The sequence below is a fragment of the Manihot esculenta genome, chromosome 1 (assembly GCF_001659605.2).
Source record: "Manihot esculenta cultivar AM560-2 chromosome 1, M.esculenta_v8, whole genome shotgun sequence".
In the NCBI taxonomy this organism is placed as follows: Eukaryota; Viridiplantae; Streptophyta; class Magnoliopsida; order Malpighiales; family Euphorbiaceae; genus Manihot; species Manihot esculenta.
Genome location: NC_035161.2, coordinates 28206212 through 28222532, shown reverse-complemented (window position 1 = coordinate 28222532; position 16321 = coordinate 28206212). Strand labels below are relative to the sequence as shown.

General features: G+C 32.9%; 3 protein-coding genes across 11 annotated transcripts; 2 read left to right on the top strand and 1 right to left on the bottom strand.

The window, feature by feature from the left end:
- Nucleotides 1–1848: 1848 nt before the first annotated feature.
- LOC110628987 lies at nt 1849–3386 on the top strand. Of its 2 annotated transcripts, none has more exons than XM_021775823.2 (4): nt 1849–2018; nt 2126–2261; nt 2575–2636; nt 2880–3386. In XM_021775823.2, the coding sequence occupies exons 1-4, from the start codon at nt 1911–1913 to the stop codon at nt 3012–3014; spliced, it is 441 nt and encodes a 146-aa protein (XP_021631515.1). In that variant the 5' UTR covers nt 1849–1910; the 3' UTR covers nt 3015–3386. The 2 variants fall into 2 exon arrangements, with proteins under 2 accessions (XP_021631515.1, XP_021631507.1); XM_021775815.2 differs by having other exon boundaries at nt 2126–2333.
- A 327-nt stretch (nt 3387–3713) lies between these two features.
- On the bottom strand, nt 3714–10069 carry LOC110609530. 8 transcript variants are annotated; one of them, XR_006350564.1, is made up of 6 exons: nt 9568–10067; nt 6822–6899; nt 6655–6739; nt 5360–5448; nt 4349–4423; nt 4037–4178 (listed from the first exon to the last, which is right to left on the bottom strand). XR_006350564.1 is itself a non-coding variant. In XM_043956313.1 (6 exons), the coding sequence occupies exons 1-5, from the start codon at nt 9880–9882 to the stop codon at nt 4398–4400; spliced, it is 603 nt and encodes a 200-aa protein (XP_043812248.1). In that variant the 5' UTR covers nt 9883–10068; the 3' UTR covers nt 4037–4178; nt 4349–4397. The 8 variants fall into 8 exon arrangements, 7 of the variants coding, with proteins under 7 accessions (XP_021604850.2, XP_043812248.1, XP_043812245.1 ...); XM_043956313.1 differs by having other exon boundaries at nt 4349–4433; nt 9568–10068; XM_021749158.2 differs by lacking the exon at nt 4349–4423 and having other exon boundaries at nt 3714–4178; nt 9568–10069.
- A 3335-nt stretch (nt 10070–13404) lies between these two features.
- LOC110628980 (L-lactate dehydrogenase B) lies at nt 13405–14867 on the top strand. Its single transcript, XM_021775808.2, has 2 exons — nt 13405–14091; nt 14172–14867. The coding sequence occupies exons 1-2, from the start codon at nt 13486–13488 to the stop codon at nt 14613–14615; spliced, it is 1050 nt and encodes a 349-aa protein (XP_021631500.1). The 5' UTR covers nt 13405–13485; the 3' UTR covers nt 14616–14867.
- The last annotated feature ends 1454 nt before the right edge of the window (nt 14868–16321 follow it).

The following is a 16321-nucleotide window of genomic DNA, read 5'->3' as shown; positions in this document are numbered from 1 at the left end:
TCATTACAATAACCGTTTATTATGTTATGGATTTTATGAGTTTTCACTTTGATTAAATCTTAAGTGATTATTTTATTGTATTATCGATCTAGTACTTATAGTTTAGTTTTGTTGTAATTGATATATGTGAGATTATTTATTTGTTATTCAATTGAAGATTTCAATTTAACCTCCAAATACTTTGCGATTCATTTTGTGATTAGTGATTTTATTTAATTTTTATTGGACATCTATGATTCTAAATCTTTCACATAAGAATTAAGAATTCGGAGGTTTCTTTGGTTGCAATGGAGATGGAGAGGATTTTTTTTTTACCAAATATACAAAGACTAAATAATATATACAGATAACATTATAGGTACATATATATATTAAATAGAAGATAAATTTTATGCATACCAAAATAGATTTTTGTACTTAGCGATTTTTATCTTGTTGGTCATTAACACTAACTATTTTATTTATTTATTAAAATATATAAATGTGTGCAATTCAATTTTTCAAACCCAAACTAATTCAAAAATCAAAATTGAAATGCAAGATTTTGCTCAAATAAGAATTTTCTTTGACTATCCTACAATTCTCTGCTCGCTTGATAATAGATCACTGCTAGCCACACTTGAGTTTTCTTTATTGTTAAGATTAAATTAGAACAAAATAGATGTCGACATCGCTCTGAGTTGTTTAACTAGGACCCTGTTTCTCACTTGACGCTTCAAGCTTCACCCAAAATTGACACCTAACAAGAACTATGAAACAAAGCAAGCAACGTCCACGCAGACCAAGAGACCATATGGACACCTTGCTTTTGCCCATGGCTACAAAATACTAGGGGCCCATCTGCCGACGTGGCAATACATACCTTTTACCATGTATGTGAAAGGGCACATGGTTGACATGCCACGTTGGCATGCATGCTCAAGGTTGACGGTGGTGGGGCTGACTTGGCCCCTATGGTGCCCCCTGGAAGAGGTGCAAGTGATGGTTAAGCCATGCAGCTTTGTCCCCAATTCTGCTTCCCTACCTCCCATTCTTTTCTGTGTCCCCTTGTGTTTCTTTCCACATGATTCTTTTTCTTTGCAGAGATTTTATGCAATACCGTCCTTGCCTTCTCTAGTCTCTCTTTATGGGAATTTTTTTTTTTCACATCATGTTATAAAAAAATTATGCAGCATGTAACATGGGGTGTATCTTTTCTTCAGATCATGTTGTGTTCTAGTGAATCGGTGCGTAAAAATCTTACATTAAATTTAACAAAACTCCAAGCTTAAACTAAACAAATCCCACCAACGCAATGACAAAACATGATCCTTAATTCATTTGCTGAAGTGGGAAAGACTCTGTCTTGTATCGATTAATCAAAGAAGCTAATGTTCAGACAGATTGATCACAAGGTATGCAGTAGAATATAAAAATTTCCAAGGACAAGGAATGGAGTTCCTCTGTAGAAACACACATGGGTAGGACCTTTTCGATTATTCTCATATGTATATCGTAAAAATCTCATGGACCTTTCTAGTGGATTTGTATGCTCCTCAAAATTCAAAAACCAATAAGATAATACTAATCTCTGAATTAATCTTAAAGTTTCAATATCATGCATACTATCTGTACGTGGCTGATCATCTCTCTAATTTGTTTTTCTTCTTGTTGGACCACCTTCTATATAAATTAAGTTTGGTGAGAGAGCAAGAGACAAAGGAGGCCCCGATCATATCTTCCATTTTCGTTTTCAAGGTTCATCACCCAAACACATGCATGTTCATACAGAACCTGCATTAAATGCTCTTGCTTCTTCTAACAGTACAAATACTTGGAACCCTAGCTAACTCTGAGACTCACTGAACAAACAATCCTAATAAGTGTTATAATTTTTCTTTCTCTGTGTCGTTCAAGATCAATCTACCACTATGTCTCTTCTTCTTATTTGTCTTCTCATATGTTTTTCTTTGCATGCATGCAACGCTCGCTACATAGGCCTCAGTGCCAAGGAAACTCGGACACAAGACTTCACCAAGGTTTAATTTTGTAAAATATTCAATGTACATGTTTTTTTTTTGTTTTGTTTTTTTAACTTTTACAACAACGTTCGAGGAGTATAAATTAACTGCAGAGTTTGATGCAGGATGTGCTTAGAGTGAATCTTTATGAGACTTCAGTTTCATCAGAAATGAACTCTCCAATTCCAGAGGAATTTCAGGCACAACGAGAAGAAGTTGGTGAGATAGACAGGAGGAGGAGGATCCCTGAAAATTCACTTGGTGCAACAACTAAGCCGAAGAATGTAGAGACCCTTCCTAAGGAAGAAGAAGGCACAAAAAAAAAGCCTTCAGGTTAATTATTTTCCAACTTAATTAGAAATGCAAACCCATATAAAGCACTAAACTAAAATTATCATGAAAAAGGAAAAAAGTTAAACCATCATTCCTGCTACGATCTCTTTAATATGTTATACTCTTGAAAGTTCTATTACTAATACCAATGCAATACTTAGACCTAAAGACATCTAATTTGAGAACTAAAACTAAAGAAACTAAAATTTAATTTCTCATTATTTCTTGCTGGAACCTGCAGGTGCAGGACATAAGCTTATCGTATCTTCTCAAAGAAATTTGCAACAGACTGCTAAAATAGAGGTAATTAAAAGATTCCACTTCAAATAATCAGAATGGTGGTTATGGTTGTTAGGTTCTGGTGAGGTATTGAGCAAGAATCATGGCCCATCTCCCTTGCCATGTCCTTAACAAGGATGGCATGAGCAGATGGTCTGCGCATGCATGCATGCATCGTATACATATATATCTATATGCATATAAGCATGTATGAAACGACAAGAAATTGTGGACGGTAATGTGATTTGGTATCTGGTTCTTGTGTAGGGTTTGAAGAAGCAAGCGCGTAGTTACAATAAAAAAGCTTTAGAATCCGGCGAAAATGACATTGTGGAGGATGTGGTGGTCATGGATTATGCACAGCCCCATCGGAAACCACCTATCCACAATGAAAAACCCTAGAATCAATATTTTCTTACTTGTAATATCTTGTTTTATTACGTTATCCTACCCCCTCAAGTTCTTTTTATGAGATGTTTCCTTAGAAGGCATACGATAAGGTAAAGAAAACAGTTGGTTTCAAGATCAGTTATCGCCTAGCTAGTTATTATTGTCGGTAATAGTACGAATGGGGACCCTAAACCAACACTAGAGATTTCACGATAATATCTCTACGTGTTGGTTCTTTTGCTTTAGAAAAGTTCGTAAATTGTCTTGTTATTACACAAGAGAGTTGGCCGTATAGGAAGATGGACGATAGCCCCCATTCGCTGTATTGAAGCATACATATTAATGAGAGTGAATAAAGGGGAACACTTAGACGTTGATGTTTGCCATGGTTGATTTATGTTCTAAAACGAATTGGTCAGACAATTATTAGTTCACTTTCGGCTGGTGTTTCAAATCAACTGTCGATTTTTTCACTTGTTTCACATTGTCAAACAAACTTTCTGAATATCAACCACTAGGGTCGATTAAAGTTGTATACATATGGAAAAAGCTACACTGCTTCAGCCATAGTCGTCCTCTCAATGGAAAGATCTGCAAATTCCTAGCTCGAACCTGATTGACTATACAACTCACAGATATTCACAGATACGTGTAAACCCTAAAGGAAGGAGAAATTGATTTCATGTTTCCTAGACCAGCCCCAAAAAAAAGTAAAAAAATCAGCAGATTGTATTATTGCCAATGCCATATCATCTGCTAACCGCTATAATGAATGTGTATAGATAACCAATACAGATCTTCCAATTAAATTCACTGCCCTGGTAAAAACCAGCAAAGAAAATTATGCAAATGAAAAAAATTTTCACCAAAGTTTTCTATCCTGAGAGCCCGAGTTTTCCACAACAGGACATGATAAAAATTGCTAATTTTATAATTTCGCAACAGGACATGGTTAAATTGCTAATTCCTCATCCCTTGGTCCAACAGCTTTGTCCTTTTCAGTTAGACCAAAAAAGGTTTCATTTGGGTTAATCATGTGCTGCTACATCCGACAATGAAAGGTTTAACAAACTTGATAAATTCTGATGTCTTTATCCCAAGCTTCAGATCTACCTCCCCACCACCCAACCAGAAGAAATCAGGATTCAGCCTTACAATTGCTTCATCCAAAATAACCTGAGATCAAAATATCCTCAATCCAATTACAACAGTGCCAAAAAAAAAAAAAATCAGTCTTTGTTTCTATATCATCTGCACGCCAGTGCACATGTGCATTTTCTTATTTGCATGGATGTATGTGGTGGATTACACTTTAGATCTAGCAAAATAATCTGACATTCACATACATCTTGCACTTTCAGTTCTTCTGTCGGCAATAGCTCAGGGTACTGACATCTATTTCCCTATTCCCAGAATTCTTCCTGCAAATTTCTGACATTTCAACTCTTATCTACAGTCACATTCAATCATATCTTCTACAAAAATGCATGGGCAAAAATACAAATTAACAGACATGCATACCATAAAAAAAAACTCTTGCCCTTGAGCCGCACATCTAGCTCAGTTCTAAGTATCAAATATTTTTTCAAGTGGCAGAAGGGCAAATATCATTAATCTTGACCATCAATGCAGTGGACCAGTATATTAAAATCCTGATTTGACAGGTATAAAACTTGTAGAAATGGACCACACATAGCTGGCTTTGCAGTTGAGGATTGATTAACCAAATAAAAAAAAAGAATACCATTGCTGATACAAACAAAAATTAAGGAGAATTCCCTTTCTTCAACAAAATTTATCATAATCTCATTCATCCCTACCTGTGTATATAAACCAGCCACACTAGTCATAAGCAAAGACAAGGATTGGCCTCTGTCCTATGTAATTAAACCTCATGGGCCAACTTGCTCATGCGGCTACAAGCAATGAAAGAACACTGTAGTTGTACTGTCTGGAAAACACGCGTCAAGTGCATGTGTACAGCAAGGAGACCTTTACAAAGTTTCAGAGCGAGAATCTTGAAAGGTCATATGTTTAGACTAGTAGAATCTCCATCCCAATTCTCTTGTCTCTGAATTGCATACGCTTTACAGCTTTCAAAGATTAAAACTACAGGAAATTACGGACATTGAGGAGATTTTGAACAGAAAAGAAGACCAATATTTAATTCGAATATTAGCTATAAACAAAGAAGTCCAATATTTAATTGGAATATTGGCTATAAACAAAGAAACATTTAACATTAAAACTTGAACTTTTAACTCAAACAATCAATTTCAGAGGTAATGCAGCTAGGATAATTTAATTTTCATAGAATATGTAGATACTTCCTAAATAATTGCAGTGAGAGTTCTTACAGGAATCTCTGTTTTGAGGCCAATACATGTCACTGCATTGTGCTCATATCCAGTCAACTTTGCAGATATCTCCTCAGGAGCGAGCCTCACTGTATTGGCAAAATTGTTACCTACTTTCTCAAGTCACAATTCAATGACATTCACACTCACAAAAAAAAAAGAAGTGCACCAAAAGAAACAGCTGTTTTATTCAAGCCTGCTAAAGGAAAAGAGAGAAAAGGAAATGGAGATAATCTGGTAACAGTTTGGTGCAGAATCACAAATATGTAGGCCTAGTGAACTAAAGTTTTAAGATTCCAGATTATTGACAATATTCAAGTAGGTTTTCACAAAAGCATTTTGTTGAACATTTCGTGTCCTTTGTCATACTCATCACATAACTCTTTATTCACTATATGCTAAAGGTTTGATTGACATTGCTATTCAAACAGCTATTGAGAAAAATACTCTTTTAAATATATTAGTTATTAAAAAATGATTAAAATAAGTTAGACAAATTTTAGTCATAAGGATACTAAAATTATAGAACATGACAAATTTTAGTCATAAGGATACTAAAATTATAGAACATCTTTTTTCAACAGCATCTGAAATGTTGCTTTTCCCTTAAAAACAATTTTGACCCCTGAAGCACAATGCCAAACAGGCACTCCTTGTGCATTGGTAATTCTTATTACCTATCATCTCATTGTCAGCTTAAACTCCATTGTCTTTTGAATAAACTCAGGCAAGAAATAATCCCAGATATAATTTCATGATGCAGTCAAAGGAAAACTAGATTTTTAGAAATTATTTTGATTTAATTTCTTTAATTGTGAAATTAAGATCTTTAATCCACATTTGCTAGTACAATTCACAATAAAGTAGATTTAAAATTTCCTAATTAGTAAAGGTTTGGTATCTTAGTATTTTCATTAATCTAAAATTTCCTATGTGTTTTATGTTTTTTTCTCACATCACTTCCTTACTTTGCATGTTTTATTTTCTTTGTTGTTCTACATTGCTTCCTTATATGAATATGTGAGCGTCTTGGCCTTTGTCGTGTCATTATCATACTTAAAACTCAGACCTCCCTTGCATGCATAAATAATGTGTGCATGCTCCTGATTGATGAATATGCACATAAGGTAGAATGTCCTTGCAAATCAAATAAATGTTTTGTTGCCTTGCAAGTCATTTTTGCTTCTTTTTGTTTCTGGGCTGGGAGGTTGGGGGGGGGGGAGGAGGCACACAAACACACACACACAAAGACAGACAGAATGTAATCAGAATTGTTGAAGAGGATGACAACTTACAGTTGAATTTCTTTTTTGCTATCTTGCAATCATTGAGCATATACAGGTAGTTTTTAACAGTCTCAGCATTGAACCGAGCAGTGTACTGCAATAGAGCAAATGTCCACATCTAAGCAGCTCAGTAATCATGTTTAGTGACAAATTCTTAATATAAAAAACCAAGGTACCTGAACAACAACAATGTAATACTTTGAATTTTTGCAATCACTGCAATCAATGATATCTGATGGCGCCTGTGTATTAACCTGTGAGAAACAAAAGAACTTAGCACAATATTCAGAAAATTAAAAAGTAATAGTTTATGAACTCATAGTGCAAGGCAAAGGAGATTCAGAATTACAACATCTCAAAGTCTTCAAATGTTTGTTTCACTGCTGCCATTAAGTCGTATAGAAGTGGAAAGTCATTGTTTATGAACTCATAGTGCAGGCAAAGGAGATTCAGAATTACAACATTTCAAAGTCAATGTTTGTTTCACTGCTGCCATTAAGTCGTGTAGAAGTGGCAAAGGGTGTTTTTCATGTTACATATTCTTACGTATAGGAATTTCATAATACTTCAAAGATCTGTATAACGTTTTACATAAGCATGACTGTCAAATGTTATAATACATTATCTTATTCCATAAGTACCCCATTCCCAATCTTGATAACAGATCTAAATTCTTCAGTTAGCAGCAGTAACAAAGATGAAGATTACTACTGAAATCAACAACATATTTCTACAAGCCAAGCAATAGACTATAAATTACAGCACTTAAGAGACCTTAGTAGACTGCTGGCAAACAGAATGTCATTTTTGCTTTTTCATATTTGAAAAGATGCGCATCCAATTGTTCTTCATGCATCAATGCAGGTTAAAATTTAATTTATTTGATTCTAGTGGGTTAACTTGAATTTGGTATTTGCCTAGAAGCACTTGCATCAACAAGGCACAGTATGTCAAAAGATATGAAATGTGTTTGGTGAAGAATGTGAAATTTTGGAAAAACAGATCCAGCCAGGTAAGGCAATGATATAAAAATCTTTTCCTCATACTTCTCTCTCTTTGATTCAATATTTTCTGGTGTTCCATTGCAGTAATCAGCCAGATTTAGCCAAATAAATTATTTCAGTTTGGAACTGACAAAGCCAGTATAAAAGTAGCAACACAAAGCTTGGTTTTACTTTTACATCATTCCTCACAGACCTTGCCACATATGTGCTGATCATCTCTATCAATAATTTTCTCCTCCTAGTTTATGAGTCATTCCCTCACGAACTTCCCATCCCCTCTCCTCTCTATCATCTCATTGACCCTTGGGAGTAGGGCCCCAGGTTGAATTTGGACTCAGCATGTTTATTTTGAATTTGGGCTTTAACCTGGTCTTCACGGAATTCTAGTTTAATTATGTGATGGGCTTTTGTATTTCAAAATTTCATATTAGTAATGGACTTTTAATCTGATGATAGTGGCCTTTTTCTTTTTCGTTTCTTATTAGCTAGAGTTAGTCCTGAAAGTATTAGGTAAGTTGCTTACCAATTCCCATATCCTAATAGTATCTTTCACAATGTATAGGTACACTAACATGATACTTGGACCATCCTGAGACAACAGCCCATATCACAGAGTTTGAACATTGCACAAGTCAAGACCTAGACATATCCATACTTGGGATCCATAATCCTTGGCCTACTTGCTATTTTCCATTAAAAAGACAACAAATAAAAGGAGGTGCTAATAAATTTTTCTTTATAACTTAAATAGCAGATTACATAACATTGAAACAGAATATTTTATATCGTATCACAATATTTTGTATCACCTCACCTCCCAATACTGCATCAGCTAAAAGGAAATCTTCTATAAACTCCAGATGTGGAGAACCATAAGGAATTCAAGAACCAGTGAAAAACCAAATCTCACAGTATGTAGAAAACATAACATGATTCAAAAAAATAATAATCTTTACAATTCTCTCCCATCAAATACACCAAATTACCACCATGATCAGCACATTGCTAAAATATATCATCTTTTGCCCCCAAAAACCTCTAAAATGAAGCATCAATACATACTCCAATGAGTCCATGAATAGAGTACTCAACTAAACTACTAGAACTATGCTCATTCAAATTCTCCAGTCTGACTGCAAAGATAAATGAAAAGAGTCATGAACAGATATGGAAGGAGAGAAGAGTTGCCATTTCTCTGTCATTACTAGAACCAAAATTTAATCCTTTCCTTGGAATGTGCAAAACCACAAATTATACATAATTGTCTATATGCAGAAAGTCAAATTTAGAATCCTTAATGTTAGCAACTAAAACACATTAGTCACTGTATTGACATATATGAGGCTAGATCATCCTAAATGATACAGAAGCTTTACTCACAACCTCAGTATACATTTTCATTATTATTGCCTTTATTTCTCTAACTTTACTTAAAGCCAAACCAAATGAACAATTCTAGTAAGAAGGTACTCTCTATCTTTGTATGTAATGTTCAATAGATAAATAAATAAGGGTACTAACTTTTGATAAAAGGTATTCTTTTTCTAGTTTCAAACTCATAATCTCCACAAAGCAACCAACACAGCATCCACATGGAATAGACTTTTTTGCTAATGAACACACTCTGGCTTTTTAGACTAATAACTACAAATTTAATGGAATTAATCAAGAAACAATTGTGTAGCATGTCTTAGCTAAAGTTGCCATACTGCCAGTGCCAGTTGAATATCTTCTTTATCACTAGTTGGCCTACGCTAAAGAAAATAGTTTCTCACGCTCGTTGAGCTTAAAAAATGAACATATGATAGCATTAATTGGGCATATGGAATTCAAGGCCAGTTTTCAATCAAATTTCACATTTTAACAGTATAGAGATAGAAAACATATTGAATTGACGAATCGCTGTTAAATGACGTACGAGGACGATGCTTTTGCAAAGGTGATCGACGGAGGCGGCACCGAGACTGTCCCTTCGGGCCTCAAGAGACCAGTCGTAATAATCTGAGGGAACCCTTTTAAAGGAGAAGTCACGGACGCCATTGGATCGGAGAATTGCGGAGAGGCGAGCTTCAATATCGTCGCCGTCGGCTATCTGGCTACAGTTTGCGTCGGAAGAACGGACAGATGAGGAAACAGAGAGACTGTTTTGAGGAAAGGAAGAAAGCTCGAGGTTCGATATTCGTTGGAGGATTAGCGTTTGCACTCGCTCCAGCTCTGCTAGTTCTGCTTCCATTTTGCGTTTCTCCGCTTGTCTCAATCAATCTCCCTCCGTTTTGGCTTCCGAGTTCCGACTTTTGCGATTGTGGGTTGAGCTGTAATCTCTTTGCGCGCTTGATTTTAGTACATTCGTCAATGGACGGCAGAAGTTTCTGCAGATCTTGGCCGTTGGTCTTTCAAGGAATCAACGAGCACGATATTTTGCTGTAGCTTTTCTCTGTTTACAAGGGAGCTGAGTTTTCTATTATAACTTTATTATCACAACAAAGTAAAAAAAAAAAAAAAAAATTAATAAATTGAATTATCTATTTTATTATTTTCCTATCCCAATTTATTACGGTTACAAATAAGTTTTTTTTTTTTTTTTTTTTTTTTTTTTTGAGGTGAAAACCTCTTGAGCTTGCCTTTTAGCAGCCTCTTTCGTGCTTGGAGCCTCCCTCCCTGTCCCCCGAAGAGTTATATTATAGCCTTAGTAACTCTTAGATTATATTTGATTCGGATAAATTTAACTTTTAAGGAAATATAAAACGTCCACTTGTTTAGTTGGCATAATTTTATAACTTGTCTGGAGATTGATTTGTATTACTTTTCTTTCATAAGGAAAATAAATTTCCATTTTATTTTTTTATAATTAAGTATTTAAATGAAAATTAATAGAAACTTAAAGGTTAAGTTTGTTGATAACTGATGATGTGCGAAAAACTTTATGATATAATTTTACTTAAGTTATATATTTATTTAAATAAAAAAATTAATTAAATTAAACATAGATATTTTTTATATTTTATGACAATTATTATTATTATTATAAATATATATATATAGATTATCATAGTATTTACTTTTCAAAATTTGAGTGATAATTTGAAGAGAAAATTAGTAATAAGCTATTTTATTGATTGTTAGCGATATATATTAGAACAGTATAGGTATAAATTGATTTTGAAGCGTAAAAGAAAAATAATTTTTTAGGAGTTAAGTGTTTCATGCTACAGGATTATAGCAATAGTTTTTTAGAATACAATAAAATTAAAAAAATTACGGATAATAATTATGTGATTTTATGAGAGAAATTCATATTGAAGAGTTAAATGAAATTTAAAAAAAATATATAGAGTTTGTTAAAGAAAATAAGAAAAAATATATAGAGTTTGGAGTAACGGTTAATACGTAATACATTATTTTAAATAGACATATTTATTAATAGACATATTTGTTGACTATTGTAATAGTTAGAAATACATTATTAAATAAATATAGATATATTTAAATAAAAAAATAATTTGTCAAAAAGAGAATCACTGTTTAATTTATAATATAATTTATGCAATATAAATATTTTAAAATTTTTATAATATTTTTATATAAACTTTTTTGTTTTTCATTATCGCAACTTATTTAACTAAATTATATTTATAATAATATATGTACAATATCTTGAGTATAATGAGTCAATGAATATTAAGAATTAAAGTTACGAGTTTACTAATACATTTATATGATAGAGAATTTTTAGGTGATTCGATTTATTATAAATTTAAAATATATGAAAATAAATTTTATTATTATTTTTTTCATAGAGAAATCAATTTATATGGGTTGGATTTATAGTAAAGATAAATTTTTTGGATAATAATGGAGAACTATTGATTTGCTTTTTAATATTACAAATTTTTATTTATACAAGTTATTTGGAGTTTTGATTTAGTCAACTTTTCAATTTTTAAAACAAATACTATTTCTTTTCTATATTTTTTATTTATATTTTTTCATTATCTTAAAATTATTTTCAACTTTTTTTTAAAGGTATAATAATATATGAATTAATTATTATAATTTTATTTATTTTTAAGAAAATTTTTTTAATATTTAATAAAATTTAATATATTTAAAATAAAATTAAAAAATTAATAAAAAAATTATATTTCTTACTATGTATTAATAAAGTGTAAAAAATGATGGGAGGTGAAGTATTCAATTAATATCTAATTATTTTAAAATTATAGTTTACTTAAGAAAATAAGATAGTTTTAAAAAATAATTAAATTATTTAATGACCTTTCCACCATTGGAGGTTTCTATTTCCATATATTTTCTAGAATGTTTGATGAGAGGAGGGATGTAGCACCTGGTTTTCTCGTATTAGTATGTGAATTACTTGTGCAGTGGGAAAGACTGAACAATGCTCCCTTTGCACGCTTAAGAAAAATGTATGGTCGAAACGAAACATTATAGTGCAGAAAACGACATGCAAGACTACTTTTCCCAAAATTTTGATGCAAATTAAGCTTCTGGTTATTTTCAAAGTTTGAAGTTTCAATATTCTAAAATTTAAGTATGAGATATTAATATATTATGTTTTTATAATTTTTTATTATATAGTTTCTAATCATTATTCTCGAAAAGAATTTTCAATGGCCACTGATTAAAATCACCAGAATACTTTATAGAGGTTGAAAAATTCATATTATTAGTCTAATCATTTCCAAAAATTAATACAGAAAACTTTCATAATATTAATTAAATTTATACATTAATCAAATCATTAACTTCTCGTTTCATCCCTTTAGTTAAAATCAATAATTTTAAATTAAATAATTTTATGGTTTTATAAAAATTTATTTTAATTATTTTTTTAGAAAATAAATTATGAGAAACAAATAGGTAAAGAAAGGCAGCCCGTAGATTTGGGCAAACGCTTTGTGTTCACTCCAAGGAAAGAAATACCAGGAAGGAGAGTTGGCATTTTTGTCCCATTTCAGTACATCACGAGTCATCCCACGTGACTTACGTCGTGGCTCCATCACTGCTCTTGACATATCAAAAGCAACGATATGATTGGACGATGGTGATCCTCAGCGCACTTCTGTTGTGCCTCGTCGAAGACGTGTGCACCCACCTCAGCTCTCTGCACCGGTCTACCGTATATAATTTCTCCCTCACAGGGCACATGCTTGGAGATTCGAAGAAAACTTGGAGGGCCAAGCGCATCCGAAGCGCGTAAAAATTAAAATATTTAAAATTTTTAAATAGTTATATCTTTAATTAAAATGTTTATAAATAGCAAATAATCAATTGATTATTTGATAATAAATAGTTTATAAATATATTTATTATTAAAATTATGAAATAATATTAAAAAATATATTAAAATTTTAAAATTAAATAAAAACAATACAATAATTTGTTCAATCAAATTAAATTATAAATTTAGTACTTATAAATATTAAAATAAAAAATTAATTATTTTAATTTATTTTTTAAATTTATAAATTAAATTTATAAATACATAAAATATTATAAATAAATAAATCAAATAATTTTTAAAATTTATAAAGTAATCTAACCAATTTATAAGTTTTTACAAATTATACCCCTAAAAAGTCCTGCGGTAGGAATCGGGTGATGTTTCACGCGCTTGGTAAGCCCTTCCAGAACGTTAAACGTTGAAAACTGAAAAAACTGTCACTTTGATTTTTCTTTCTATCTGCTCCACTTGACTTGTGCCACCTACCCCCTTCAATTTCTCTTCCATTCCTCCATAAATGCTACAATCTCCTCCCTCTCTTCATCACATAAATCAAACGCAGAGAACTTTCGATTATTTTTAGCTTTCACCATGCACAAGAGTCCTTCAGGTTCACTAGGCCCAGGAGGGCTGGACTTGAGCCAGGTCTTCTTCAAGCCCATCCACAACACTGCTCCTCCTTCCCCCACCAAGCGCCACACCAAAATCTCCGTTGTTGGCACGGGCAATGTCGGGATGGCCATCGCCCAAACCATCCTCACCCAAGACTTGGTCGACGAGCTCGCTCTCGTTGATGCAAAGGCAGACAAGCTCCGCGGAGAAATGCTCGACCTTCAACACGCCGCTGCCTTCCTTCCTCGCACCAAAATCCTTGCTTCTGCTGATTATTCCATCACTGAAGGATCCGATCTCTGTATCATCACTGCCGGTGCCCGCCAGATCCCAGGAGAGTCTAGGCTGAACCTGCTGCAGAGAAACGTTACCCTGTTTGAAATGATTATCCCTCCGCTTGCTAAGTACTCCCCCAATTCCATTTTGATGATTGTTTCTAATCCAGTTGACGTTCTGACGTACATTGCGTGGAAGTTATCTGGGTTTCCATCGAATCGGGTTATCGGATCTGGCACGAACTTGGACAGTTCAAGGTTTCGGTTCTTGATCGCGGATCATCTCGACGTTACCGCCCAGGACGTGCAGGCATTGATCTCTTACCTTTATATTCAACCATTTTTTAGGGTTCTAAAACAGAAATATTGATGATTGTATAATTTTCACAGGCTTACATCGTCGGGGAACACGGTGACAGTTCAGTGGCATTATGGTCCAGCATAAGTGTCGGTGGGGTGCCGATATTGAGCTTCTTAGAGAAGCAGGAAATCGCCTACGAGAAGGAGACACTGGAGAACATTCACAAAGCAGTTGTGGACAGTGCATACGAAGTGATTAATCTCAAGGGCTACACTTCTTGGGCAATTGGCTACTCTGCGGCTAACTTGGCTCGCTCCATACTTAGAAATCAGAGGAAAATTCATCCTGTTTCAGTTCTTGCAAAGGGCTTCTATGGCATTGACGGTGGAGATGTGTTCTTGAGCTTGCCAGCGCAGTTGGGTAGAGGCGGAGTCTTGGGAATCACCAATGTACATTTGACGGAGGAAGAGGCACAACGACTCAGGGACTCGGCTAAGACTCTCCTGGATGTGCAAAGCCAGTTGGGAATATAAGTGGCTAGCTCTATGGACATCATGTGACTACATATGCTGTATTTCATCTTCATTTTCTTTAAATTTCTTTAGTTTCCTGTATATGCAGAAAATTAAAAAATATATTCAGGATAAAAATTTAAATTATAGAAATATTATTTATTGTATTTTGTTTTCAAGAGAAAAATATAATTGAATAAATTTTTTCGTATGTAATGAAGTTTTTAGTTATTTCAAGAGAAAAATATAATAAAATAACCCTCAATTTAATCTGGGACAATTTGACAATAAAAAACTGCTGAAGTGCTCTAGAGTCGAGACCTTGGATTATCTTCCATAGAAAAAGAGCAAAGCATCGTCCTCCATTTAGGAGATTGTATGAAATGGCAGTATACTTTGCTTTCAATTTTATACTCCCAAATTCGAAAGAAGATGTGAATTTTTAAATCCCAATTTGCTTGAAAACTCAAATTAGAAGCGTTGCCACTATCAAAAGTTGGTAAAGAGAAAATGCGGATGAAAATTATAAAAAACAATCACTAAATAATGAGAAAGCGAGAGGATTCTCAAAAAGAAACAACTTCATGTAGAAGGCTACTGGAAGAGAATTAAAAAAAAAAAAATACAACTACAAAGACAGGGAAGAGAGGATCTGAGTCATGAAAATTGATGGGCAGCAAAGAGAGGTTTTTGACTCCTCTAGTTTTGGAGATACTGAGTAGCTAACAAGAATATCAATAACGTTCCCAAAAAGTGCTCGCCACAAAAAAAAAAAAAGATCCATTAAACCCAACCATAATTATTCTTGGCGATTAAGGCACATGAGAGCTCCAACCTGCATATAAAATCATAGGGGTGTAATCGAGCCGAGTTTTGTAAAGCTCAAACTCGTTTATTAAAAAAGTTTGGAAGTTCGACCTCGACTCGAGCTCTAATATTTGATTCAAGGTCGGCTCGAGAATTAAATATTATAATCGAGCTCGATTCGAGCTCGACTCGTGAAAGACTCGTTCGATTTAATAACGAATATAATTCGAGTTCGAGCTCGAAAAGCTCGATTAAGAAGCTCGTTAATAAAATTCGAGCTCGAACTCGGAAAGCTTGATTAAGAAACTCGTTAAAAAAGCTCGAGACCGAACTCAAAATTAAAAAGTTTGGTTTGAGTTGAAGTTCATGCTCGAGCTCGAATTAATAATTACACTTTAATCAGTTTTTAATCATCATTAATTTAAATAATATAAAAATAAGAGAGTGTACATAAAAAAAATTACATAACACAATTTATAACTAAAATAACACAAATAAATATAAATTCAACAACATAATAAAATTAGATTACACACAAAGTTTAATATCAAACGAATAAAGTTGATTCCAACTTCCAACAGTTGAAACAAGCTAATATAATTTAATTATCTTCATAATCATCTTCATGCTTGTTCAATTAGTTAACTTGAATTTCAACTTCAACATCCATATAACCTTAATTAATTATTATTAATATACTTTGATAATTATTATCATCTTTTATATTATATACTTAATTATATACAAAATTTTTTTTATAATTATACTTTAATTTTAAAATGTATATAATTTTTACAACTCAATTTATCATGTAGTACTATAATTTTAAAGAATACTTATTATAATAATTAATATTAATTATTTGTGATTATACATTAATTTTATGGAATCTTATTATAATAATTATATACAAAATATTT

Bases quoted from the DNA above. Each gene is read 5' to 3' on its own strand.
- LOC110609530 (XM_021749158.2), bottom strand. From the start codon at position 9,882: ATGGAAGCAGAACTAGCAGAGCTGGAGCGAGTGCAAACGCTAATCCTC. The intron at 5,449-6,654 runs GTAAGTTGTCAT...TTGCCAATACAG, and splicing joins AGCAAAAAAGAAATTCAACT to TGAGGCTCGCTCCTGAGGAG. The intron at 4,179-5,359 runs GTAAGAACTCTC...TTTTGATCTCAG, and splicing joins GCCTCAAAACAGAGATTCCT to GTTATTTTGGATGAAGCAAT.
- LOC110628980 (XM_021775808.2), top strand. From the start codon at position 13,486: ATGCACAAGAGTCCTTCAGGTTCACTAGGCCCAGGAGGGCTGGACTTG. The intron at 14,092-14,171 runs GCATTGATCTCT...TAATTTTCACAG, and splicing joins TTACCGCCCAGGACGTGCAG to GCTTACATCGTCGGGGAACA.
- LOC110628987 (XM_021775815.2), top strand. From the start codon at position 1,911: ATGTCTCTTCTTCTTATTTGTCTTCTCATATGTTTTTCTTTGCATGCA. The intron at 2,334-2,574 runs GTTAATTATTTT...TGGAACCTGCAG, and splicing joins CACAAAAAAAAAGCCTTCAG to GTGCAGGACATAAGCTTATC. The intron at 2,637-2,879 runs GTAATTAAAAGA...GTTCTTGTGTAG, and splicing joins AACAGACTGCTAAAATAGAG to GGTTTGAAGAAGCAAGCGCG.